Genomic DNA, 27,533 nt, shown 5'->3' with positions numbered 1-27,533 from the left:
ATGTGGTAGATGGACGCCCCAACCACCCGGCCAAGTCCGTTTCCCTCAGGCCATTTTTTCAAACTCACCAATCCTTTCTTCTGCCTCCCCAAATCTTCTATTATATCATTCCAGTGTGTTTTTTTAATTTCATTTATTGCGCCTTTCATTCCCATAAGATTTGCTATTTTTCTGTGCATGCTTTCAAATTCTTCTTTGTGCTCATCCAGTGTCTTCTTAATATCCTTAATCTCTTTAGCCATCTCATTGAATTTATTAAGGAGATTTGTTTGAACATCTATGATTACTTGTCTCAACTACTTTATATCTTCTGGAGGCTTACCTTGTTCCTTTAACTGGGCCATAGCTTCCTGTTTCTTGGTGTGGATTGTAATTTTTGATTGGTGTCTTGGCATCTGGCTTACTAGAGTATTTATTCTGGGTGCAGTTTTGCTCTTTAGTTTAGGGCTTCTTGCCCTTTCTCCCTTGCTGGTTATGCAGTAGGAGCCAAGGATATAGTTGGTGCTATAAATTATGGAGGTTCAAGCTGCCCTCATTGCCCCAGGGACAGATGAAGCTTCTCCCAACTTTCTCCTTTCCCAGAGGTAGGGACAGTTACAGTTGTGTGGAATAATCCAAGTCGTGCATGCCTAGACTGTAGTTGTCTAGAGAGACTGATAAAGCTTTATGCCCCTTTCTCCCCTGCCTGGGGCATGGATGGAGCTGCAGGTGTGGGCAGCAATCTTTGCAGTCCAGGTCCAAGATGACCGCAGTTGCCCCAGTAGACTTTTAATTATTCAGTTTGTGCCAGCCAAAGATTAGCTGGCAAACCCTCGGTTAGCTAGATAGACTGGTGCTGAGCTAGCCAGCCTCCTTCCTGCCAGAGGAGGGACTGAAGCCTAGCCTAGGATTGCTGACTGATGGGGATGAAAGACACCAGATCCTACCTTCTCTGTGATATTTGATCATGCCGCCTGCTTCCCCTCAGGCTGGGGTGGAGTCAGAATAGCAGCCACCGGCCTCATTCCAACTTAGACAAATCACACCCCAACTGTTCCAGGGTTATTCCTTAGCCATATGAGTCTACCAATCAGTAGCCGAAGTCAGCAGCCCACTGTCTCCTCCTCCCCTGTTTTTGGGAAATGGAGCTTCCAATTCCAGACACAGAACAGCTCCTGGGGCAGCTCACACCAACAGAGTAGGACAATCACTGGCCTCCGTGGCTTGGCCGGGAATTTCCTGGAGAGGCTGGTGCAGGTCCCTGCAACTTCCTCCCTGTCAGAGGTGGCACTGGGGCTTAGGCTAGTGCAGTCAGACCTGAATGGAAAGAAGCCGGTCCCCACCAGCACTGGGATTCTCAGTCCACCCTGCTTCCCCTCATGGCAGGCACAGAGTTAAGGTGGCAGCTCCCGGCCTCTTTCTACTTGGACAGGCTCACACTTCAGCTGTTCTCAGGACTGTACTTTAGCCTGCTGAATTTTACTCATCAGTAGCTGAAGTTGGTGCCCAGTTGTTTCTTCCTCTCCTGTTTTTGGGAAGTGGAGCTTTCAATTCCAACCGTGGAATAGCTCTTGAGGTGGCTTGTGCCTCCAGTGGAGGATGGGCACTGGCCTCCGTGGCATAGAGTGCTCTCCTTATGAGTTTTCTCTGCAGATGGGCAGTCTCCTTCTTCCGTTCCTTCAAGGATGTGGCAGGATGCTCTTCTGGTCTGCTGGATCCCCCAAACAGGTGCTTCAGCTAGCTACAGAGAGTTCTGGGTGTTTGCTAACTGCCCTGTAGCAGGAGCTGACTCTAGGAGCTCCTTACTCCGCCGCCATCTTGCTCTGATCTCCTCTCCTTCATTCTTAAAGGATAATTTTTCCAGATGTAAAATGCTTGGTGGATGGTTATTTTTTCCAAGGACTTTAAATATGTCATCCCACCACTCTTTGGACTCCACGATACCAGATGAGAAATGGGCTATGTTAAACTTATTGAGGATCTCTTGTGACAAGTCAACCTCTCTTGCTGCTTTAAAAATTCACTCTTTGTGTTTTGACAATTTCACAATAATGTGTCTTAGTGCACATTTGTTTGAGTTTATCCTGCTTAGAGTTTGTTGAGCTTCTTCAATGTGTATATTCATATCATTCGTAAAATTTGGTTTGTTTTTGGTCACTATTTCTTTAAATAGAATTCTGCAATTACTAGTTTATTAGTATTATCTAGAACTCAGATTTCAGTATTCCTCCTGAAATCATACATAAACAAATGCAAATGGAAAGAATCTAAAATTCAAAATAATGTAAGAAAACAGTACTCCATCACAAAAGCTTGTAAAATTACAAGAATGCTATTTTAACACACTGGTACTTTAAGAAAACGATGTCAAAAACCACAAAATTGCCAAATTGTTCCCTGAGCTACTAGATAGGTAAAAATGACCCTAACAAATCAGTTTAGGTGTTATAAAGAAAAACCAAATTTAAATAAATTGGGTAGCTGGTACTGAGATGCAGAGTTCAAGTATATTTCCTTGTATCCATTTCATCCACAAAGGGGCAACCACAATATGTGGAAATATACCCTACTTTAAATGTGGCACCATTGTTTCAAGAACTGGCCCAATTAATTAAAAATATTTAATTATAATGTTTAAAAACGTATCTTACATAGCCTTACATTTCAGTTTTTTTCTTTAGAAGGAGTGAGTTGTGTACAGGGGGGTTCAGTGCTTTATAAAAGAAAACACTGCACTAGAACTAATTTATTCACCTTCTTCATCTTCCTCCACTTCCTTCTTTTTCTTGCTTTTTTCAGCCTTGACGACTCCCCGCTTTTCCGCATCAGGCTTTCCTTTAGCCCAGTACACAGGAATATCCTTTTCGAGTTTCTCCTCCGGCTTGGCTCCTTCTCTTCCTACGGCGGCCTGCCATCTGCAGCCCTGAACTCCACGTCTCTCCCGGCGGAGAGGCCAGCATGCTCGCCTCTGCGTTGTGGGCGATCCTCAGCATTTGGGTCAGCACTTGGGCACTGGGATCCTTGAACTTCTTTTTTGTTTCCCCTTTACGAGGGATATAGGTTTCCATTTCTCTTTCTTACTGGGCCCTGTCTGTCTTGGTCATGTCTTCAGACTTTCCTTTCTCTTTAGCAGGCAAGATCTTCCACCCCTCCGAGCTCTTCTAGGAAAGCTCTGAAAAGCTGGCCGAAGCATCCGGGTGCTTCCTGTGCTCCTCCCAGCGAGTCCGCACGGAGAGTGCCTTTGGTGACACTGCCTCGTGGCACCTCGCGGTGCCCACATCCACTTACTTTTCGTCCACATGGCTGAGCCCCAGCGCCCACCTGGTTCACGCTTGCCTGGCGCTGCCTCTGGAGCTCGTGCCCTGCCGTGGCTGTGAGGTGGCACCGAACAGCTCCCTCTCTCCACTCTGACATTGCTCTCTGATCCTTTCTTCTGCCTGTTCAAATCTGCTTTTGTCTCTAGGTACCTTTTATTTCAATTATTATGCTATTCAGCACCAGAGTTTCTGTTTGCTTCCTTTTTAAAATTTCTACCCTTATTTTTTTGCACATTTTCCTAATTTCCTTTAATTTTTTGTCCATGGTTTCTTTTAGCTCATTGAACATATTTAAGACAGTTGATTTAAAGTCTTTAATGAATAGTTCCATGTATGAACTTCCACATGGTTGGTTTCTATCAGATCCTTTTTTACTTTGAATGGGCCATACTCTTCTACTTCTTTACATGTTTTGTAATTTTTTGTTGAGAACTCAATAATCTGAGTATTATGTTGTTGTAACTCTGGAAATCAACTTCTTCCATGCTTCTGGGGATTGCTGTTTTTTGTTTATTGAGCAGTCTGGCTATCCTTTTCTGACTTTTCCAATCTATTTTTTTTAAACCCCCCCCCCTTGCGGCTTTTTGCTTGCTGTCTGCTCTCTGTGTCCATTCACCGTACATTCTTCTGTGTCTATTTATTTATTTTATTTCCCCTCCCCCCTTGCGGCTTGCTTGCTGTCTGTTCTTTGTGTCCATTCGCTGCAGGCTCTTCTGTGTTCTCGCTTGTCTCCCTTCTTTTTGTTGCGTCACTTTGCTGAGTCAGTTCTCCATGGCATCTGCAGGCCAGGCAGCACTCTGCGGCATGCAGGCCAGCCTGTATTCACAAGGAGGCCCCGGGACATGAACCCAGGACCTCCCATGTGGTAGCGGAAGCTCATATGATTAAGCCACAGCCACTTCCCTCCAATCTATTTTTTTAAAATTTTTTATTAGAGGAGTTATGGATTTACAGACCAATCATGCATAAAATACAGGATTCCCCTAAACCATCCCCCACCAACACCTGGCATTGGCGTGGAACATTGGTTACAAGTGATGATAGCAAATGAAGAGGTTTGTCAATGATCTTTAAAACCCCTAATTGCCCCAAAGTCCACATTAAATGATGTCATATACAGACTTTTCTTAAGGTTTATTTTACTTATTTATTCCACTCCCCCCACCCTTGTTTGCACTCACTGTCTGCTCTCTGTGTCCATTTGCTATATGTTCTCTGTGTCTGCTCATCTTCTTTTCAGGAGGCACTGGGAACTGAACCTGGGACCTCCCATGTGGGAAGGAGGCATTCAATCACTTGAGCCACCTCAGCGCCCTGGTTTGCTGTGTCTCTCATTGTCTTTCCTCTTTGTGTCTCTTGTTGCATCATATTGTTGCATCATCTTGCCACACCTGCCCATTGCATCAGGTCGCTGTCTTGCTTGTCTTCTCTAGGAGGCACTGAGAACCGAACCTGGGGCCTCCCATGTGGTAGGTGGAGCTCAGTTGCTTGAGCCACATCTTCTCCCCCATATGCAGAATTGATACCTGGCTCTGCCCCTCTTGTTTCTCTCTGGCCTTAGGTGTTTCAGGGTATTGCAAAGTCTGGTTAGCATTAGGGGTTGGATGCCTGTGGGTTAAGTGGATAGATGGTGTTCCCTAGGCCCTTGGTGTAACACAGTAGTTCAGTCCTTGGGGAAGGTGTTCTGTCTTTACCCTCATGGTTTTTGTTTTGTTTTGTTTTTTTAAAGGCAACAGAAAGGAAAAATTCTGTTTTGTTTTTTCCTGAGAATCATTTAAGACATGGATTCCCTCAAATAGGAAATGGGACAATTAGGTTCCAAGTGTGTGTGATGGTTAACCTAGAAGTGGGCACCTCCCAGTAATTTTACTTGATGATGAGGAAACGCACACTGAATTGTAGGTCACACGCAATGTCTGACAATCCTGAAATCCTTATTTTGGAAACTAAAAGGAGAGATTTTTAAAAATCTCTTCAGCAGAAATAGTTCACATAAAGACACAGAAGAAAATGTTCATTAACATAGCATCATCAGTCCCTTAGTGAGCCAGTCTTTTCTACGTGCTCACTACAACAGAAAGGAGGAATTGTCTGGCTGCAGCTTTTATAGACGAGTATTATGGAAATGAAAATGCTTCAAGGACATTTCTACTTGTTACTAGCTTGTGGTTTCTCTTCTCATGTAAATTATTTTGCCACTTTTCATTTTAATTCTTTGCTGTCATTGTCTGGCAAAGTGATCATTTGATTTCTCTCTGTGAATATATGCATTGATCACTCAATGGCAGTGTCCTTTGTCTACAAAAGTATAGTGCCCTTAGGATTTATTTCATCACTTTTTTATTGCTACCTATAGATTTCTGTTTGTTTCTTTGCTTTCTTTGGTCTTAGACATTAGAAAATGTCTAGGACTATAAACTTTCTTATATGGAAAAAAACTAAGCTTTGAGTTTCAGAGTTCCATTTCAGAAATAGGTCCCTTTTAGGGTCTTTGAGAGTCGATTTATGCTCCTGGTAATGGTAGAAATATCTATTTCTCCAAAATAATATGACAGTTAAAATGCTCTAAGATAAGCAATAGTGTATTCTGTTGCAGGACTGCTGAATGAGTTTTAAACCATTCCAGAACGTTTCTCACCTCACCTTTCCTCTCCACCTCCACGCCTCAGCCTGTTTCATTCCCTCTCCTTAGGTACTGCCAAAGCTGCCTGACTGGCTTCCACCTCTGGTGGCACCAGATACACTGCCCCAAAAACGAGTTTGGTCACACAATACCCCTGCCTACACACACTGGTTCCCAACTGCCCAGAGTTTCCTCCAGATTCTACTACAGCCTCAGATTTTGGACCCAGCCTTTCTCTCCAGTCGGCTCCCCTACTACCCATCCCCTGGACCATGTAGTCCAGCCACACTGAACTCACCCAATTCTCAGAACACTTGAGTTTTCATGATTTCTGTCTTTATGTTGCTTTCCTGTTCCTCGCATCCTTTCAGTTGAGGCACCTGTCCAGCCTGAAAGCCCATGCCCTGACTTCCTTCCCCCTTGCACAAGGTCCGTCTGGTCTGTGCCCTGCACTGTGCTCATGCACGAGTGCCGTCGTTCTGTAGTTTCACACCGAGCTCTGTACACTCTTTACCCCCAGTGACTGCTGCGCTGGGAAGCTCTGTCAGACGCCGGTTTGCCACCATTTAGCCAATTTCCTGGTATAAACTAGGACTTGGTCAGCATCTGTTCAGTGGCTAAATGAATGATTAATTAGGTAGGTCCAAAATTCAGGTTGTTAGACCTATTTTCCAACTTTATTGCTAGTCCTTTTTTATTCTACATCATTCATAAAGACAATGCTAATGTCTCTGTATCAAGCTATATCTTCATCTAAACTATTGGACACACTTGGAAAAGATACTATATAATCCAGTGAGACCAGCTGTCTTTCTCCTGAGAAAAAAATTCTGAGTTTCGCTAACACCATTTCCTATATTTCCACCTTTATTTCCTTCACGCATTCATCTATTTTACCATCTATTGATCAAGCAGTACTGAATGGAACTGACTTATGTAGGACACAGGAGGGCACTGTAGTTTACTGTCCAATGTGGAACATTCTGAGGGAGTAAAAGGGGTTTGATTACTAATCTGAGATCACAGACTGCGCCAGGCAAACCAGGGTTGGTGCCCCCTGCACTCATCCCTGTGGCCCGGGGATTGCGTTCCAGGCACCGTCCCTTTCAGAGCACTCTTGGGATCCATGTCTCTGTCCCTTGGCCCTTCACTGTTTCCTTTGCCCTTCCCGCTGTTGAAGCACTTTTTTTTTTCTCAAGATTTATTTCTCTCCCCTTTCCTCCCCCCCCCCCCCCCCCCCCCCCCCCCCCCCCCCCCCCCAGTTATCTCCTCTCTGTGTCCATTCGCTGTGTGTTCTTCTGTGTCCGCTTGCATTCTTGTTAGCGGCACTGGGAATCTGTGTCTCATTTTGTTGCATCATCTTGCTGTGTCAGCTCTCCATGTGTGTGGTGCCACTCCTGGGCAGGCTGCACTCTTTTCGTGTTGGGTGGCTCTCCTTACAGAGCACATTTCTTGCACGTGGGGCTCCCCTACGCGGGAGACACCCCTGCGTGGCACGGCACTCCTTGGGTTAATCAGCACTGCACGTGGGCCAGCTCACCACATGGGTCAGGAGGCCCTGGGTTTGAACCCTGGACCTCCCATGTGGTAGGCAGACACACTATCCATTGAGCCAAATCTGCTTCCCTAGAAGCACATTTTAATGAAAATTAGTCTTTCCCATAGGTCTTTAATAGAGAAGAAAGGGTTAATTGTCCCACTTAAAGATTTAAAACTGTATTGAATGAATTCTTATTTTCTTGAGCCTTTGATTTGGAAAAAGTTGTTTTTTTCCCTCTGATTTTTATTTTATAGAGGTAAATCCTAAAATGTAGATTAAAAGTATATTTAGGGAAACGGACTTTGGCCCAGTGGTTAGGGCGTCGTCTACCATATGGAGGTCCCGCGGTTCAAACCCCGGGCCTCCTTGACCCGTGTGGAGCTGGCCGTGCGCAGTGCTGATGCGCGCAAGGAGTGCCGTGCCACGCAAGGGTGTCCCCCGCGTGGGGGAGCCCCACGCGCAAGGACGTGCGCCCATGAGGAAAAGCCGCCCAGCGTGAAAAGAAAGAGCAGCCTGCCCAGGAATGGCGCGCCCACACTTCCCGTGCCGCTGACGACAACAGAAGCGGACAAAGAAACAAGACGCAGCAAATAGACACCAAGAACAGACAACCGGGGGGGGGGGGGGGGGGTGGGGAATTAAATAAATAAATAAATCTTTAAAAAAAAAAAGTATATTTAAAACTTTTTAACTCAATAAAAACTTACATATGCAATAAATAATTGCACATTTTACTTTAGCTTTCAAAAACACCATGTTTTTATTCTTGAAGTACAATAAAGACAAAGGTGATTAGCAATGTAGAAGTGGAATGCTTCTGAGAAGAGGGGCTTGGAACAAGCCTCAGTATGAACATTGGAACCCCAAAAAATGATAGCAGGAAATAGTGGTGGAAGAGAATCTAGCTGCTTAGATCATGGAACAGAACAGGAGGCCATTGTGGGAATGGTAGTTGGCAAAGCCGGCTGACACAGTTACAGCATTTATGTTTTAGAAGAGGAAAGCTTGTTAGGTGGCGGGCCGCTGTTTTGAGTCAGACGGCAGCAAAGGAATGCCCTCACGGAAGGGCTGGAGGGGTCAATGGCCATGCTGCAGGTTTCGGGCTCTGGGGGGGTTCCCAAGAAGAGCTGGGGCCTCCAGAGTTCATTCACGATAGAGCCCGAGAAATAGGGAAGGCAGGGTGGAGGGTAAGGTACTAGAATTTAGCAAGTGGTCATTTCCTCATCTTAATTTTCCAGGTCAGAACATTAAGCTTCTCTTTTTCTTTTTTAAACTCACAGATGACAGAAAAAGTAGCACATTTTAGTAATTAATCTGTTCTCAGATAAGTTTTGCAGATCTAATAATGCTAAGGATGGGTTCAGTAAACCTGATTTTTTTTGGAAGTGCTACTTGAATGAAAGTAATACATGCTTTTTTTTCGGGAGGAGGGGGTTGGTTTTTTTGTTGTTTGTTTTGTTTTTGGTGCTCAACATGGGGCAAGAATGGCTTTTTTAACATATGAAAAAATGCAAAGATAAAGAAAATGTTTTAAATTTCCTCTCACTAAGCCTTTCCCCCACAATTAAGTAATCAATATTACAGCTGAAATGTATTCTTCCAGCTTTTTTCTTGCAAACTTATATACACATAGGAGTATCTTAAATTCCAGAAGGGAATTTTCACATGCAAAGAATTGTGAGGATTGCTGTCCTCACTGAGGATGGTGCCACAGACATCCCTCCAAATCAGCAGGCAGGTGGCTCAACTTATTTTTTTCTAGCCACTTTTGAATAGTTGTGTATAAATATAGATGTCCCATAATTTGTTCTGTTGTTCTCCTGTTGATTGGGTTATTTCCAGTTTTTGTCACTACAACCAATATGACAAAAAAAAAAAAAAGAAAAATCCTATTATGACTGGCGCCTCAGAAAACACAACCCTATTGAATTCAGTCAGTCACGTATATTAAAAGTAGCTTTTGTATTGATGTCATCTTTTATTTTTTTAATACTTTTTAAATTAAAGTTAATAGATTACAAAGAACGTTACATTAAAGCACATTAAAAAAAAACATGAGTTTCCCACATACCCCACCTCCCCCCCCACCCCACCCCATCATTTTTTTTAGTTCTATTTTTTTTAAGATATATACATCACCAAAAAAAATGTTACATTAAAAAATATAAGAGGTTCCCATATACCCTGCACCTCCCCCCCCCACTCCTCCCACACCAGCAACCTCCCCCATCATTGTGGCACATTCATCGCACTCAGTGAACACATTTTGGGGCACCGCTGCACCATGTGGATAATGGTTTACCCTGTAGTTCACACTCTCCCCCAGTACATTCAGTGGATTTTGGCAGGATGTATAATGTCCAGCATCTGACCCTGCAATATCATTTAGGACAACTCAAAGTCCCAAAAATGCCCCCACATCACATCTCTTCTTCCCTCTCCCTGCCCTCAGCAACTAGGTGTGGTCACTTTCTCCACATTAATGCTACAATTTCTTCTAGTACTAGTCACAATAGTTTTATAGTAGAATATCAATAAGTCCCCTCTATCCATATTCTATTCCTCCATCCTGTGGGCCCTGGGATGGTGATATCCCCTCCACCTCTAGATCAAGAGGGGGCTTAGATCCCACATGGATGGTGGGTGCGATTCCTCTGCTTGCAGTTGTAGGCACTCTTGGCTCCCTCATGTGGTGGTTGACCCTCTTCACCTCCCTGTTAGCTGAGCTGGGTAAGACCAACAAACTAGAGAGTAGGAGTCGCCACTCTGCTGAGGCTCAGGGCCCAGCTGGCACATGGGCAGTCCAGAGATTCAAGTCCTCCTAAGTATGCACCATCCCTAGCACCAACTACAGGTTCAGTAAAAGTGAAGGAAGGTCACACCTGAGTCCAGCTCCATCACACTCAGGAGCACAAATTCCAAAGTAGGGCCCACTGACAAGGCACTGAACTCCACATCCACGACGTCATCTTTTAATGAAGCATGAATGCCGAGACCAATACAGTGCTGTCCAATACAGTAGCCACTAATCACATGTAACTAAATTAACTAAAATTAAATGAAATTTAAAATCCGTTTCTTCAGTCACAGTAGCTACGTTTCAAATGTTTTAATAGCCATGTGGGAGTATTGGCTGCCGTACTGTACAGCACTGGTCTAGACACGTTCGTGTTACATCTCAAAGAATAAAACATGAAGTGAGAGCACATTAAGTAGAAACTTTTTGTCTTTATTGGTTGCCTCTACAGTTATTTCAATGAGAATCAATATCCAGATGAAGCAAAGAGAGAAGAAATTGCAAATGCTTGCAATGCAGTTATCCAGAAGCCAGGTAAGGCCAAGCACAGCTTTGCCTCGTGGTGGAGCTCTGTGCCTCGGGTCAGCCTTTAGGGCTCTGAATCTCCTTTCTCTTCCCAAGGTGCTGCCACCATTCTGCAGGTAGTTACTGCCCTTTCTTTTTCAAATGCACTTCTCAGGGATGTTATCTTGCTGTTCAAACTCAAACTCGCACACTGGAAAGTTTCCTGGAATTGACCTGCATAAGATAAGAGACCTGAGCATTATTTTTCCAATAAAATGTGGGCTGCTTTTTCTAACCAGGTTAATTAAAAGGTTGAGGCAGACTTTTTTTACATTTGTTGTAAATTGTATAATTCTGTATTGTCTTTTGAGGAGGAGTTCTTTTTGGAGTTGGTGTCTATCTTCCCAGGTTGGAATCTCTTTTACTGATGAGGAAAAGCTTGGGGGGTTCCAATTTGAAGTCCTTCCTTACTGTTCCTTTGTAAGTCAGCAGAGCCACTTACACAGTTCATATGTACTTTCTTCCTTGTGCTGCAATAGTCTTCCACATTTTACAGTTTTTGTTACCAGAAATCATTCTCAGTTAGTATAAGTTTGCACTCCATTTGGTCGGTTATTTTGATTGGTTTAAAAGCCATATCTAAAAGTATAGATTTTTATAATAATTAAACTGCAGTTGTTCTCCCCTAATTAGAAGGTGGGCCTTCGGCAAGCCAGACCTCCAGGCTCACTCCAGCTAAGCGTACACCTGGCTCCTCAACTTCACACCAGGCAGGAGCCAGCGGGGCCCTGAGCTCTCCCTGGGAAGTGCCTTGGCCCTGCATCCTCAAGGCCCTCATGAACCTGTTTTCTGGTTTCCAGCCCACTATGGATTAAAAGCTGAAAATTGAAAAGGATGGAGGGAGGGGAATTGTACAAGTGGGTCATTTACTGGCAAGCATGGTGCTATCAGTGAGAAGTGACATTTGACAGCAAAGGAGATAAATCTAAAATGCGACTGACTTGTGCTGTGCATTTCAGCAGAGATGTGATAATGGATGGTCAGAGCCACCTGTAGTCTTAAAACACCTGTATCATATCTTCTAAGACAGCAGCTATTTAGCATAAGGCCTTAAAGATATAAGTAAACGTTATGATAAAACTTGATGCAGAATACCGTTTTCATCTAGAATGATGCTAATTAAACAAAGCCCCAGTGATCCTCTAAGTTGAACTTTGACCTGACACCCAGCAGGCTGGCTTTCTGGACACTTGACCACTGTGTGGCTTTCTAAATTGAAGCATATTATGTTATCAGCTGCTACTCAAGTACTCACTTATATGTTCATCTAATAATGTGAGTATGAACGTGGTAGTAGGGAAAGTTAAAAATAAAATAAAAACCTCACCCCCACAGACATAATAAATGCAATCAAAAGCAACGAGTTCATTCTTGGGTCCCAGATAGAGACTACCTGAATTTTATTGTGTGCATTCACAGGCAGAAAGCTGTCAGATCTGGAACGAGTTACCTCCTTGAAAGTGTACAATTGGTTTGCTAACAGGCGGAAGGAGATCAAGAGGAGAGCTAATATCGGTAATGTATCAGAGAGGCTGCTTTCTCCTTCAGAAGCGGGTAACGAGCATCGTGTTTGTTTAAGAGTGGCTTCAGTTTAGAAACTGCAGATCTAAGTAGTCCTAACTTTTAAGCCTAACAAGAATTAGGTTTTTCTTCACTGTATTTTTAATAACCCAGTTAATATTATGTACACTATTTTTATTAAATAATAGTATTATTATTTCTAAAAAATTCATTGCTTTTAATGTTCCAGAATACAGAAGTAGACATGGCCTCTGACCAGTGCCTTCTGTGATATATATTCAAGATACTTTAGGGCCTTAAAGAGAGATAACATGATACTCTAAGCTTCTGTGTTATACTGGGACACAATTTAGCAACTAGGCATCATCTCTGATTAATAAAATTGAAAAAGGTTTAATAGACAAGGAATGCAGTAAAAGGCAATAGATAACAAGACCATTTAAATAATTAGAATTGGTGAGATTGGGATGGAGTGTTGGTTTTGAACTTGTAAAATTGTATTTCACATATACCCAAACTTCATGTTCATCATTATACTTCTCAAATTCTTTGTAGACCACCAAGAATGAGAGCTAAACAAGTATTTATTAAGCATCTAAGAGTCAACTTCTCAGATTTAATATACCTAGCAGCAGGGACTCCAGAATGGCAAGTGTGTATTTCCCCCTACCCATGCACAGTTGGATTTCCTCTCCCTGAAATTCAAAAGGAATACAATGTAGAGGAATCTGGGTTCCTATTTAATTACATTCTAATGTCCTCAATACAAAAATCAATTAAGACTTTCAGCCATTATAATAATGTAACAGATAAATTTAGGGATCTATATGCTTTTTTCGAAGAAGCAGCAATCCTGGAGAGTCATGGGATAGATGTACAGAGCCCAGGAGGCCATTCCAACAGTGACGATGTCGATGGAAACGACTACTCAGAGCAGGTGAGCTACTGAGCAGAGGTGCTGGGTCACAGAGCGGTGGGACGGTGTGACAGCTCAACCTGGGGGGGTGTGGTGCGGGGAGGGGGAGGGGAGGCAGTACAATGTCCCCCCACTCTGCTCATGTGTCTAGTTAGATTTTCATGTAATTTGAAAGGAATGTGGTAAGATTCAGTTGTCCTGTTTAATTTGTGAGAAGTCATCGTTCACCCACGTGGATTTGTTGTCACATAACAGGATACTTGGCAAGTACGCAATGGGGAGGAGGAGGAGGGAAGAAGTTCAGAGGGAGGCAGAGAAGCAGAGAAGGTAGAAGAAGAGAGGAGGATCTGACCCAAACAAGCAAGTTACACCATTCACCACACAAACACTCAATGTTTGAGAAACATTAAGGGCCACTGGGCAGCTGTAATCCATGCCCAAACGTGGACCGATACAGGACAGAATGGGAAGTCCACCCACTATGGCCCCACTGCAGTGGGACCCTCGTGCCAAAATGAGTGGTCCTTCCAGAGGCTCCCTGGCACTTTGGCACTCCCATACCTTCATAAACGCAAGACCTGCATGTCTTCTTGTCTCACCCTGACCGATTCATCATTGCTTGGGAAATAATGTATTTAATTGTAGCCACTGGATGGAATAATGCAGTAAGTAAGAGTAGTGATTTTTCCCCCATAAAATTTTTATACGATTTAAAATTTGTTTCCATTTGGAATGTGAAGGGACTGTTGGTCCTTCCCCTCAGCCAGCTCTTAGTCATAGCCCACCATGTCCAGTCTCTCCCACTTCCCGTCTAAACACCACCTAGAGCCATAGGCACTGCAGAAATGCCTGAAGTTCTGTACCCTTACACCTCTGAAGACCAGTCCCTGAATGTGAGAATGAAACAGTGATACCTCTCACTTCATTAGTTTGCAATTATTTGTGAAATTTTTAGTGTCAACCGGTAGCACTTTCCAAGGGTTACCTTTTTTCCTTTTAGCACTCAGAAGTATAGCTCAAACTTCTTTATAACAGGAAACATTCCTATTATTTTTCAATCTGCATACCTAGATGGATCATTTCCATCTTTTTCACAGATGCCCTAAAGGGCAGTACAGCCCATGCTTTTTTCCTCAGGGACTCACCCTTTTCAGAGCTCTTTGGTAGCTTTCCCTTGAAGATGTGACAGGTGAGACACTTTCCCCTTATTTGTAACACCATCTTTGATGGCCTGCATACATTCTGAAGTGCAGTCTTCCGTTCAGTGTGACTTTTTCACACATTGCGCTTCACACTCCTCCTATACCTGACACCTTTGTTACACAGTTGCCTTACAAAGGAGAATTCCAAGGATTTTTTTCTATATCCACTTCAGGTGCTTACAATTTTGGCCTGTGTAATTGAGAAGGGGGTTGGAGGCAAAAATGCACTTTTATCTGTAAAATAGTGGACATTTGGCCTATCAGATATTGGTCTATAGTTTTAAGTTTTGCTTCATTTTCTCAGTTCAATAGAGAAATACCTTGAATTTTAATAAGAATACCAATCTAGAATTTAATAGCTCACTAGTAAGTCTTCAAGAATTAATTCTACATTTGTTTCAAAATGAAGGAGCCAAACTGTTAGCTTTATATCGATTGCTCCCAGTTTGATTGTCTTTCTCATGGAATGCATAAAATTCCCAGTAAGAAAACAAATTACTGCTTTTTATTTGTTGACTCACAAGAATATCAACTGTAAGTCTCAGGACCGATATCCATTCAGTGTCTACTTAAATACGCTTCACCTTTGCTCTGTCGTGAGCATGTCCCCGTCTCCTTCCGTGAACACTGTGCTTCCCCCGCCCCCGCATGCCTTTCTGTGAATTAGAGGATTTTGTCAGTCCTCTAATAACGTTTTGTTTCTTGTTTCTGCACATCCAGGATGACAGCACTAGCCACAGTGACCACCAAGACCCCATCTCCTTAGCCGTGGAGATGGCAGCGGTCAACCACACTATCTTGGCATTGGCCCGACAAGGAGCCAACGAAATCAAGACAGAGGCCCTGGATGACGACTGATCAGGGATGGTTAGACACAAGAAGTTAACTTAGCGTTAGACGTAGCACCTTAGCAGACTCCCCTCGGTCCTACCATGTGTTCTTACGGTGTAACTTTGCAGTTTCCTGTACGTCAGTTAGCCTTTAGGGTCTTGTTCTGTGAAGATGGCATGGTGCCCTCAGCCTTTGCGTATACTCTCAGTATTAATTCCCAGTAAATAATAACCAACCAACGTTCCTCTCCCAGCCCCTGAGGCTAGAAAATCTTGCTGCTCTGTCTTAGCATTCCAAGAAAGTGCTTCCAGGTATTTAGCTAGCCCTCAGTTCTCAAGTATTAGGCTACGTGTAAAATCTCGGGTATCTGTAGATTCATGTAACACTAGTCTGTAACCCCGTTTCCTTCCCCAAGACTGGTAGGATGCAAGCTGAGGTCGTTGGCACAGGACTGGCAGACACCATCGGGGAGTGTCCACAGAGTAAAAGAACACGACCGTCCCCGCCTCGGCCCGAGGACGATGGATTTCCAGCTGCAATAAGCCGTGCCTCCTTACAGCCGCACTGTGGCTAGATTATACTTCTTCGGGTGCTGTGCTAAGAATGTCAATGGGAAAATTCAGTCTCAGATGCTGGTTGATGTTAACCTGTCTGACACAGACAGCCTTTCCTCTCACGAGCTGTGTGACATAGATGAAATACTGCCGTCTGCCTTTGGGACCATGATTAAAAAAAAGACAAAAAGCAAGTCATTAAAAAAAATGCAGCTTGAGAGCATTGGGGAAAGTACGGGCTGGATGTCTAATGGGCGCTGTCCAGTTCTCAGAACCAGTGTTTGTTGTGTGGCAGTTACCAGTGCCTGCCTGGAAAATTTCCAGAGGTCACCACTCAAGTGGCTTGGCCACCCGCGTGTGCCCTTTCCTTACTACCAAAAATGTCTCTTGAGGACGGCACTAAGGTCCGAGCGAGCGAAGGAACGTGGTCGTTGTATCCATCAGCTGCAGCCCCTCAGCCTGGTGGCCGCCAGGGGCTGTGGGTTGTGCTGACTGTCACCGATGCCCAAGAGGGGCGGGAAGGCGTGGGGAAGTCGCGCTCGCACTGGGTGCAGGCCGCGGCTGCGCCGGTGTCATCCTTTTAGAGGGTGAAAGGCTGTGTTGCTACAGGCGATTTGTTTAATAATTGGAAGCCATATTGATAATGGATGTGGTAGTATTTGTAAAGTTTAATCTACTTTAAGCGGCAGTAACTAATGGGATTTTTTTCCTTGATCACATATGTAGCACTTTTGTTACTTTTTAAAGATATTTATATTTGATAAATCCTTTTATCATTTTTAGAACTCAAAATACCAAACAGTGAACTTGCGTTATAAAGTCACCCTGTGGTCACTTTGTCATCTAGTAGCAAAATGATGAACTATTCATGCATCAGAGAAAATTAGATCAGCTGGCCTTGTGTGGAGGTGCTCTCTGGGCACCCCGATTAAGTGGCACAGTGTCCCTGCGGGGCAGAGGAGCAGCACAGGGTGCCTGCGAGAGGCACACCTCTGCGCTCAGCTTCATCCTGCCCTCTCTAAGATGACAGAATCTTGTTGAACGGGGACATGGAGCTGGCTCTTACGCAGGGCTTCTACCTTTTTGCCCATTACCTGAAACAATTTCTAAGATAGAAGGAAGGTGCCATTTCCTTACCTCTTCTCCTCTGCCCCCCAAATATATTCGCCCTTAAACCATTGAGAGAAAGTTACTGACCTTCCTTGCTTTTCCTTTTCTCGTTAGTTTTTTTAACTGATCTAACTCCACTTCAGGCACACACTAACTAGGTCGTCTGTCTGTTGATCTTGCATACCTAAGTGTGAGGAGGTCTTTGAAAAGGCATGAAGATGCCACCTTCCATGCATCTGCGACTTTCAAGGCCTGGCGGCAGGGCCTGTCCTGCTCTTGTCCATGGGTTTTAGGGGGAACATGTATGTACTTTTTCCAGCTTCCAAGAATAAAAGTGAAACAGCACTCTTTCCTGTTTTACTTGAACCAATCAATTCAAGAGTAGCATTTGTTATTCTCAGGAATGATCACTCATCTTCTTTCTTGATTCAAATAGGAGACTGTATTATCCCTCTTTCATTTTATTTTACTGAGAAGAAATATAACATGTATCCTTCATTTTGGTGGAATTTTGCCTGCATGTTCTTGGTTGAAACAGAAAGAAAAAGAGAGAGAGAAAAAAACACACTCTCTGACAAGCCATCTCCATGATTTATTGTAAGCAGATTATTTTAATTGATAGCTTCTTTATGATGAGATTGCAACTACCATTTGTTCTTGCTGTCTTCTAAAGGAACGGTCTCAAACTTAAGACAGCTGCAGTTCTCAAAGAAACACAATGATTGTCACAGAAGAGCTAAAAGGTTTCATTGTTTTAAGACCCTGAAGGAAGAAAAAGGCCTCAGATAATACAAGGGATTCGAGCCCCTGAAGGCGGCCCCACGCCCTGTCTGCTCTGCCCGCACGGGCATCACGGGCATCGGCATCGTGGCAGCAGTGGGTGAGGAGGAAGGAACGCTCCCACAGCTCTTAATCAGAGAAGACTCACCTGCTCTACACCACTGCCTTACATACAACTTTTGCTTTTTCTCCAAGATTAAGAATTAATCCTTTTGGATCCAGATTCAAGTCTACCATTGGTTTTCTCTTGGTCACCAGTTTCAACAGGGGCTGTCTTTCACAGGCCACCTTTGTTCTTACTACTGCTTAACTTAAAATATCTGTGAATAGGTTTTTTTTAAGCTTTCCAGATTTTAAAGGTGGTCTTAAAATAGAAACCCTAAACTTCTCTATTTCTCTGAAAGAGAAGTAGCCAGGGTCTTCAGAATTCCTGTTTCATGCTTTTCATTTGCTCTGTCCCTCTTCTCTACTTCATTCTAAACTCCGTCAGGCCCCAAAGGACCCTTTTAGGTCTTTCCTTCCTGTTTGAGGAAAGTATTTAAAAGTGGGGGGTGGGAGGAAACTTGCCAATAGTTACTTGTTTATATGTTATTATGTTTTTAAAGATACTTTAATTGAATTACTGTGGTCAGATGGGTGGATTTTCCACCTTTCTATTAAAAAAAAAACCCTTTAAAGATGGGTTGTCCTAATGAGAGTTCTGCTTATCGTTGGTTGCAGAGGAGGGCGATGCAGAGGAGGGACCTTGCAGTCCCGTCAGGCCCCGGGCAGCAGCGCTGACCCTGGAGGGCCCCTCAGGCAGGCCATCCCCACTGTCCTGGTCCGGTGAGTGGCTGCCAAGGGTGGAGCCGTCCACCTGCCCACACACCCGCGGCCCCTGCACTGTCGCCAGTGCAGCCCCAGCCCTCCCAGGACCCCTGCCCGGGAGCTCAGGAGGTAAGACCACGGAAGGAGGCCTGCCCAAGGAGGAGGCGCTAGGTCTCGCCCTCACTTCCGGGAAGGTGTTCGTGGAATCGAGTCACCCACGCTCAAAGGGAGACGCGCAGGCGATTTCACTGGTACGCTTGCCTCCGCCCGTGGCCGCAGTCTTTAGGAAGACGTGGCTTTAGACACTCTCCTCTTGTGTTCCAGCCACCAAGCACCAAACATAAAATAGACCGTCCTTCCCAGTCACGCTCCCTCGGCCTGCGAACAGCATCCCTCTTCCTCTGGGCTCCATCACCGAGTCCTCACCTTGAAGTGACTTGGCTGGAATATTTTTTTACCTTTGACATCAGCCAGAGTCGGCAAGCGTGGTCGCCCTCCTTCCTGTCTTGCAGCCAGTTGCACGTACCCTGACCGGCCACATGTCTGTGCACACAGTGGAAAGAACCCTTTCTCATCAGCGGTCCTCCACCCCAATTCCCACTGTGAACTTTCTACTCTCCCTTTGGTCTTAAGAATGGTTTGGTTTAAAGCAGTCTTCCTCCTTAACTTGTGGCTCTGCCTTTTAAAATTGCTTTCTGTTGTTCATTATGCAGAGAACACCAGAGTATTTTTCCCCCAGTGAGTCCCATCTGATTCTTAGGCAATAATTTTTCTTGTTGATGGTTTTGTTTTCAGTAGCACTCTACATTGAATAGTCCTCTGTACACTGTGTGTTGGTTTTGTGTTAATCTCTGTGATTTAAATCTTATGTTACAGTATGACAGTCTTTATTTTGTTTTTGTTAGTGCTGGTTATTAGTAACATTGTACTACTGTACTCATTGAGGCTGCATTGAGAACAGCCAAATCCATTTATAGCTTTACTGAGCCAGATTTATTAGTCACGATTTCCCAAGTGAAAGTTGGACACTAGGCCAGTGCCTGCTGGTGGTATCTTTTTTGGAGTGGGAGGATGAGAGAATGCAGTGGGGCAAGGGTGGGAATTACACATATAAAGCATTCCTTTTTTTGCGTGCTCTTTAAATGGCAAAGATGTTTTACTCAGGATTTGGGGGTCAGTTGTCAGCCATACTGAATTGGCAAACTGAGCTGCATGCCCTGAAAGCCCTCTTACTACTACTTAATTTCCGTACTGTCTGATTTATATTACCTAGTAATACCCAAGCTGTCCAGTTTAAAGTACTGCACAATAATGAGAACGGAAGGTTTTCCAGAGGAGGCAACTATGAACGGACACCTCTGTGGTACTCCGAGGACCTCGTGGTGGCGGCTGGTCAAAGCGTGGCCCTTGACTTTTTCCTTAGTGCAGCCTCCCTCCCCATGTACTCGTTTCAAAAGATGACTGTCATCAAGAAGAGACTTCCTTACCGCTCTCAAGAGAATCACAATTCCAAGGTGATAGGAAGGACTTTCTGGTTTTCGGGTTATAGAAACGCCTCTCGCGCAGACAGGCTAGGACTGGAAAGGCCAGTCTTTCCTCTTTCCAAGCCTGAAGTGACCAGCGTCTGCCCTTCCTGTCTTAGGGGCCGGCAGCTGGCTCACTTTGCTCTGAAGTCCAGTGTCTGTATTGACATGCATATATAAATTGACAAGGTTCCATATCAGCTTCATTATTCTTTCTTGGTAGGGATGAGAAATACCAGCAATGAGAAAGCCAGTTTCCTGTAATGGTGGTTTTCTTTCACAATCGAGAGAGGGACAACTGGGGTGCACCCAGCTCTTATGCTGCCTTCTTGTCGCCACCCGAGGGTGGATGGAGGGATTAAAATGTGCATGTCCTGAGCTGCTTGTTAGGCTGCTGCTGAGGACACTTGGTCAAGGCAAGGAGCAACTAAGTAGAGTTGATTCAGGTGAGCTTGAACTGGCCTTTTCCCACCACTTGGCAGCTTAGCGTGCACATTTCACACCCTCTATCAGCCAGTTCTCTAACAGCAAACAGAACGGTACGGGGAGGAGCTTTGCCTTTTCCCTCCCCTGACTTCGTTTTTATGCCAGGCTTTTGGGTTTCTTTGCCTTCGTCTGGACAGCAGCGTTCGGCCTGCTCTGGGAGCCCGGGGCGTGGGCTGTCCACGTCTGGCTGAGGGCCCTGACTAGAGTGTGAACGCACGGCTCGGCTTCCCCTGAGAAGATCTTGGGACGCGGGCTTCCTTGCTGCCATCTTCATTTTCTCTTTTTTAAAGTAGAAGTGGCTCTAAACCAGCCATAATTATCAAATTCACATTGGTGTGCTGTGATCAAATGGTTTGGCTGAATCTGTTCGAATTGTAACCATGGTAATTGAGGGGGGTGGCATAAAATGAATGTATAAAAAGATAATGGCAATTGTTCTGAATGGCCAAGTGTCCTCCTGACATGTAATTAGCTGTTTCAGCAAGATGCAGATTGGCATCGTCATAATTAAAAGGGTTTCTGTCCTTTATGTGACTGAAAATGGCAGCTCTCCCACTCCCTATTCCCTTTGCATGAATAGTCCCAAGAACATTCGGAACAACAGCTCAGTGGACTGAAATAATGGCGTAGTACTGTGTGCTCTCCTGAGGGAGAGAGGAGGATCTGGATTTATGTCAGCTTCAGAATGGAAGCCTTTGTTTATTGTCCCCTATTTGACTTCTAAGTTATTTGAAACCTCTCTCACCTCCAATTGCAGTGTGCGCCACCTTTGGACAGAAACCATAGACAGAATCCCAAACTGAGTCATTGCTGAACAACGGCCCACTGACGGGCCTTTCAGGTGACTCCCTCCCACCTGCCAGCCAGCTGGGTGCCATGTGGGCCTGGCTCAAGGACACTTACTGCTGAATGAGCCCCTAGAATTGTCACATTTTTCCTTGATTGGTACTTCCATTGCTGTTACAGTCAGAAAGTATTTATCAAATGGCAGTTTACACATGAGTTCAATAGGGTTTTTCCTCATTGAACCGCAATGTAGAATAGATAACATGACATACAAATAAACCAACCATACCAGCTTTCAGCAACTGTGGAAATGGAGTACTGGCGTTTGCAGTGTCTTAAAGTTACGGGAAATGATGCAGGACCTTCCCCAGCTTTTCCCCCTTCCGTTCTCACAGGAGTCACCCGCCGCCTGGCTCTGTCGTCCTGAGTTCCCACGAGGGCCTCCCTGGCACTTGCGCATCCACTCTCTCCTTCCACCCACCCTGGGCCCTAGGCATGGGGCCTGAGCCCCGCTGACCTGGCCATGCTGCCGCCTCTGCTCACGTGAGGCTCGCACTGCATGGGAGCTGCTGAGTCACTAGCCTTTCTCCAGCATATGCAGGGGGTTTTGTCTCCATCACTTGCAGAAGTCAGGAGCGAGTCTTCAAGCGGGGTGCCCAGTGGCCGTCGCGAGCCTTTTGTTCCCAGGAGGCCCCTTTGCTCAGCGCCCACTGTGAAGAACACAGCTCTTGCTTTTCTTCATATCTTGCTCCTTCCCCTTGTACAACTCTTCACCCCTTCCACATACCAGCAGGAATCCTAACCCAGCCTTAAGACCTACGGTTCATTAGGAGAATCCGCGGTGGGCTGCTGCTGTGTGGTTGTCCTTCCTTCACACACACACACACACACACACACACACACACACACACACACCACTGGGAAGGAGGGCCTTAGACCTTGAGACTCTTTCTCTTCTTTTTGTTCCTCCCCAAATATCTACAATAACAATCAAGTGTATAATAGTTGGGCTAGATTCAGGAAAAGGTCCTTTAAAAGGCTTTTTACTCAAGACTTCTCTTCCTCCGAGGTCTGAAATCAGCAGCCTGAGGCCCCTGCACACCTGCAGGCATTGAGTCTGTTTGCTTTGGGTTCCTGTCTTTGGAGCAATTGGAATGATTATGGATTAGGACCCCAAAGAGTATAGCATCCTTTTTCTTCTAAGCTGCTGAAAAATAATTAAATATCTCCATTAGGATTTAGATTATGTTTTAAGATTAGAGATTCTGACATCTGACTAGAGTATAATTCTTTGATTTCTGAGACATACATTAAAACATCCCACAGAACATTCTCATTATCTGCTTACATTCTGAATTATCACTGCGGTTAAAACCTAACGTGATAAAGTGCTTATGGGATGGTGTTACTTAAAAATACTGGAGTTGGAAAGACATTTATCTTCCCAAATGTTCCCAGAGACTACTTTGATGACTCAAAAAACCCTCCTTTGTATCTTCTTCACCACCAACAGCCCCCACCCCTTCCCCTAATAAAAAAGCAACCCAGCCTACCCAAACAAGTGAAAATACAGGTAACATTTGCCTAAGAAATACCTATTTTTGGAAGAAAGCATCAAAAATAATTATTCCTATCAGAAACTAGATTGAAGCTGCTGTGTCTCTAAATGCTAATGCTCAAGGACACACAGCACCCCCTGGGCAGCCACTGAGCGAGGCCAGGTGCCTGGCATGGACCAAAAATGACCACGTGGAAAAAAGCCTCCTTGGCGCCTGCTCTGAACAAAGCCACTGAGCGTGGTCAAGAGCACCGGGGATGGCCCAGTGGCTGCAGCCTCACCGTCATCGTGCCTGTCCCCTCTGCACATATCATCGTGATGATCTAGATTCCACACCCCATCTTCTAGCCAGTAAACAAGCTACTGGTTAGTCTCTCTCTGTGGTTAGTGATGCTGACAGAAGGCAGGGGATTCAGGGAGGCTTGTTTCAGTCCCCTGTTGTCCAGGAGGCAGATCTGGAGGAGCCTTACGCTCCGAGTACAGGGAGCTGGCATTCACACACGCTCCAGGAGCACCAGGTCCTGCATTCTCTCTCCAGAAGGCTCTTCTCGCGTTCTCTTAGTGCCTGTTACTTCTGGGCATCTGCCAGCGTTTAGGAGTGTTCTAAGCCATTCCAGCTCCTGATGCCTTCCCCTCCACGACAGACGCTGGAGGTGGGAAGTCGTGTGCAGTGAGGCTGGCTCCAGGGTTTGTGGGCATCAGAGGCTCTGGTGTTCTGCTTTAGTCGTGTTTGCTGTGCCTGTTTCAGTGGCCAGTAAGTAACGACTGCACGAAGGCAGGTCGGTTTGGGCGCAGCATAAGGACTCTAGTAATTAGAAGCTGGCAAAGGAATGAGCTTTGGGGTAGAGACGCCCTGCGCCATGCTGGCGAGCCTCAGTGACGGCCTCAGGCAAGGGACACAGGTCCCCGAGGACAGCAGGGCTGGCCTGAGGCCTCCACCAGCTTAAAATCCCTCTTCCCCGTTTCCCCCTGTTCCCGCTTTCTCTCTCACAGTTAAGTGGCTACCCCTTGTTGGTTCCTTGTCCCCTTGTCTTGGCACCTGCTGTTGGAGTCACAGGCCTCCTTACAGCCGAGGAAAGTGCGGGCGTTGGGGAGCAAAGCCGCAGCGTGGGGGCTCCACCGTGGCGACCGGTAGGATTGACGGTCCCAGAACATTCATTTTCATTAGCTGGCTAACAAGGTTTTCCATTCTTACTCCCCTACTCCCCCTCCCCCCCAAAAAAAAACACCTTAATTTGGAGGGAAGAAGGCGTGCACCTTCCGGTTGAGTGCTGGTCCAGATCGTGCATCTCTGGTTGACACTGTGGATCGGGCACTGCTCGGCTCCTCCGTAGGAAGTACCACATGAGTTTCAGACATATTCATGACCAGACAAGACATGGAACTTTCATTTCAAGATTTTATTCCTCCCTTTGACTTTTCAGCATCTCTTCACATTCAGGTTAGTCTAAATTTCAGTCTTGTTTTGTGGCTTCCTTTAAGGACAAAAATCTGTCACTTTTTGCTTTACTGGAACTAAGAGTCCAGCATCAACTTACAAGGGTCATTTTTCCATTTTGTAGTCATTGAAGCTATTAAACCTAAAAGCAAAACTACATTAGTGCTGCCTTCGTGTAAACAGCAGTAGCATCACACTGAACACTTTAGTTCTTAGGCCGGATTCGTGGGGCTGAGGGAGCAAGTACGTGATTAGCAGGTGGCTGGCGGGAGGTGAGAGCACGCGCACTGTGGGCTTTTATTCAAGAAGCATTAGTGTTATTAGTCATTCGCCTTGAAAACCACGTTTCAGTGTATCAGCGCTGGGGCGCCCCGTGGTCGGGCCTCTCTACCGCCACACCAAACCCGCGCTCTGTCCTTCATGCTGGCCGCGCTGCCGGGCGCCCCTGCTGCCCTGTGCAGGCCTCGCCGTTCCTGCCGCTGGCTGTGGGGGCCGGTCCCGCCTGCACGTCCCCACAGCCTGGCCCCTGCCCTCGATGTCTTCAGTGGCCTGCAGGGCCCCGGCCTGGCCCCAAGCGGGCCCTCGCGCCGCTCACGGTCACCCAGCTGCAGTGGGAAGCGGCCCACGTCAGGAGACGCCAAGATCATAGTTGCCTCCCCTGGAAGAGCCCGCAGCCTTCTCTGACCCCTCGGGCTCGCCCTTCCGCGGCCACCACTCCCTGGCGCGCAGTACCTCCAGGTCACGGTTCTGCTTGTGTTTTAAGTGCCTAAGCAAGATGCAGGCCTCCGGGCCCTGCCCGCACCCGGCCCGTCCATGGCCCCGCGCTCTGCGGGCAGGGCTGCCGGCCACCTGGTTTCCTTTTCTCGGGTGTTTCTGTTCATGTGGTTTAGTCTTGGTTCACGGAGAGTCTTGAAGGAGACTCATGTTGCTACAGCTCAGTAACTCGTGCGTGCAGACGGGGTGAAGTCTCCGCAGAATTCCAAAAGGCAGCGCCGTCCAGGAGGGCCCGGCCGGTCCTCGTGGTGGTTAACTCGGCGCCGTTCCAGCCGAGGGCCCGGCTCCTCTGCCTCCCGCCCTGCCCCTGGGTGGGAGGCTCAGGAGGCGCCCATTGAGATCCAAGGTGCCCCCTGAGCCTTGCGTGCGGGTGCTCCTTCCTGAGTAACGAAGTCTGCCCTCAGCGTCGGCCTCTGCTGCGCGGGGTGAGCGCCAGGCCGTCCGCGTTGGGGCCAAGCAGCGCCAGGCGGTTTACTGTACATTAGAAGGCTTTGCAAAACGGAACAATCTCTCCCCAGGCACTTTATTTTCCTAGTAGTCCAGCTTTTTTGTTGAGGTGGATGAGCCAGACCCTGGGCGTTCCCACCTGACACCCGCAGGCCTGCTGGGCGCCCCGCAGGGGCCAGGACGGGGCCAGGCGGGGCCGGGCCTATGGGGGCTGGTGTTTGCTTTTACAGGTTCTCCCCAGTGCTCGTCAGCTGCCCTGGTAGTAACTGAAAAGAGACGAGTGTGAGAGCAGCAGAGGGCAGCGGGCAGTGAGGCAGTCCAGGCAGGAAGAGAAGCCGCGGTCCCTTCCCTCGACTGCACTTGAGCACTCCAGCGAGGCTGCGCCAGGGAGCGGCTTGCGCTCCACTGCTGGTGGCGGGAACTCGCCGGGGAGAGCCAGGTGGAAAGCACGGAAAGCAGGCGCCGTGTGATCGGATGCCGTGGACCAGACGCCTTGGGATTGCCTGAGCGCAGCGTCCACCCAGCACTCGAGGCTCTGAACAGCGTGGGGCCTGTCCGCAGGACCGGGGCCAGAGCACCCTCCCTGCCTTGGCCGCGGTGTCTTAAGTCTTGGTGTCCCCACTGGGCGCCTCCTCTGGCCTCTCCTCCCGCCTCCCTGAAGGCGAGCCACACCTGCCGCGTCTGCTGCGAGGTCCGTCTACCTCAAGGGTCGTCATGGCGCGCCGTCCCGCCCTCCCACGTGGCCACACACTGGAATGTCCGTCCTCGCCGCCCGCCCCTTGGTCACCTCCTGACCCCTTCCCTATAATCACCACAAACTCCTAGTGCAAATTGGATGCTGCTTTAAATGTGAAAACAATTCTTCAAAAGCTATAAAACCTGAATGAAAGCTAAAGCTGAATTTATAAGCCTTGTTGCATATGAGCCAAAAGTGCAAAAAGCTCTATATAATGAACTAACCTGCCACTCGTATAAATATAAATATATATAAATATATTAAAATCAGACTGTTCTACAAAATTGTGTATTTGTATTTTTGTGTACGTACAATTTTCTGCTAAGCAGAAGGAGGATGTAGTATAGGATGCTGTGAGAAGAGCTTTGGTTTGATCCCATTTCTTTGTCTCCCGTTTGGTTGCACCCTCCGCCCGTCTTCGTCTTCACTGTGTGACACTGTCCGGAAGCTGCAGTATCCCCCTTCCTCGGGCCAGTCCACAGGGGCAGACGCGGACCCAAGCCCTGTCCCGGCCCCAGAGCACGGCCAGTGGACGGTGCGCCCAGGCTGAGCTCCCGCAGGAGGGAGGCCGCCTGCCCGCCCTGCGCCCCGGGCCGCGGCCCCCCTGCCAGGGCCGCCCCCCACCCCCCGCTGGGGGAAGCTCTGCGTGGGGGGGTGCTCTGCCCAGGGCCCGGCCCCCCAGAGTCGCTTCGACCCTTTCCCGGGGCAGGTGCAGGTGCCTCTAGCCCTGGCTTCCCGCGGGCCCAGAGCCGCCTTCCTGGTGCTAAAACGCAAGCGGGTCAGCGCCGGAGCCAGGGAGGCCCAGCGGGGAGGAGCCCCTGCCCGCCGCCCGGTGCCTCCTGCGGCAGCCTCGAGGCGGGGCGATACTGCACCTTCCCCGTAGGGCTCATATTTATAACACGTGTAACGACTGTAGCAAAAAGCCCTTGTTTCTAGATGTAAATGGCGAAGAAGCAAGCGCTCCATTGTATTGATGAAAATAGTTCACACGAGGCCCGTTCCGTTGTGTCTCCTCTTCTGGATTAGTGCCTTTTGGACAGTAGACTGTTCTGTAATTAAAATGTAGTATACCGCTTTTTTGTACAGTTTTGTTTTAATAAAACTTTTTTTTAATTTGTGTTTATTTTAGTATTGTACCTATTAGAGAATAAAATGTATAACTGAACAAAGACTGGTGGCATTTCTTGGGGTGGGACAGTGGCTGGACCCAAGGGCGGCAGCGCGGTCTGGAGCGTCACGGCCTC

General features: G+C 46.7%; 1 protein-coding gene across 13 annotated transcripts in view; it reads left to right on the top strand.

Moving 5' to 3' along the window:
- Window positions 1-27,458, top strand: part of HMBOX1 (homeobox containing 1) — a 287,753-nt gene extending 260,295 nt beyond the window's left edge. For 2 of the 13 annotated variants that reach the window (XM_058288059.2, XM_058288060.2), the window contains exons 7-11: window positions 10,708-10,790; window positions 12,240-12,335; window positions 13,190-13,278; window positions 13,513-13,584; window positions 15,180-27,458. In XM_058288059.2, coding sequence (XP_058144042.1) covers window positions 10,708-10,790; window positions 12,240-12,335; window positions 13,190-13,278; window positions 13,513-13,584; window positions 15,180-15,317 — 478 coding nt within the window. In that variant the 3' untranslated portion in view covers window positions 15,318-27,458. Of the gene's footprint in view, window positions 1-10,707; window positions 10,791-12,239; window positions 12,336-13,183; window positions 13,279-13,512; window positions 13,618-15,179 lie in introns of all 13 variants that reach the window. The other 11 variants (XM_058288066.2, XM_058288065.2, XM_058288063.2 and 8 more) reach the window with 8 other exon arrangements.
- The last annotated feature ends 75 nt before the right edge of the window (window positions 27,459-27,533 follow it).

Source organism: Dasypus novemcinctus, chromosome 25 (assembly GCF_030445035.2).
Source record: "Dasypus novemcinctus isolate mDasNov1 chromosome 25, mDasNov1.1.hap2, whole genome shotgun sequence".
In the NCBI taxonomy this organism is placed as follows: Eukaryota; Metazoa; Chordata; class Mammalia; order Cingulata; family Dasypodidae; genus Dasypus; species Dasypus novemcinctus.
This window is presented reverse-complemented; position numbering and strand designations above follow the sequence as displayed.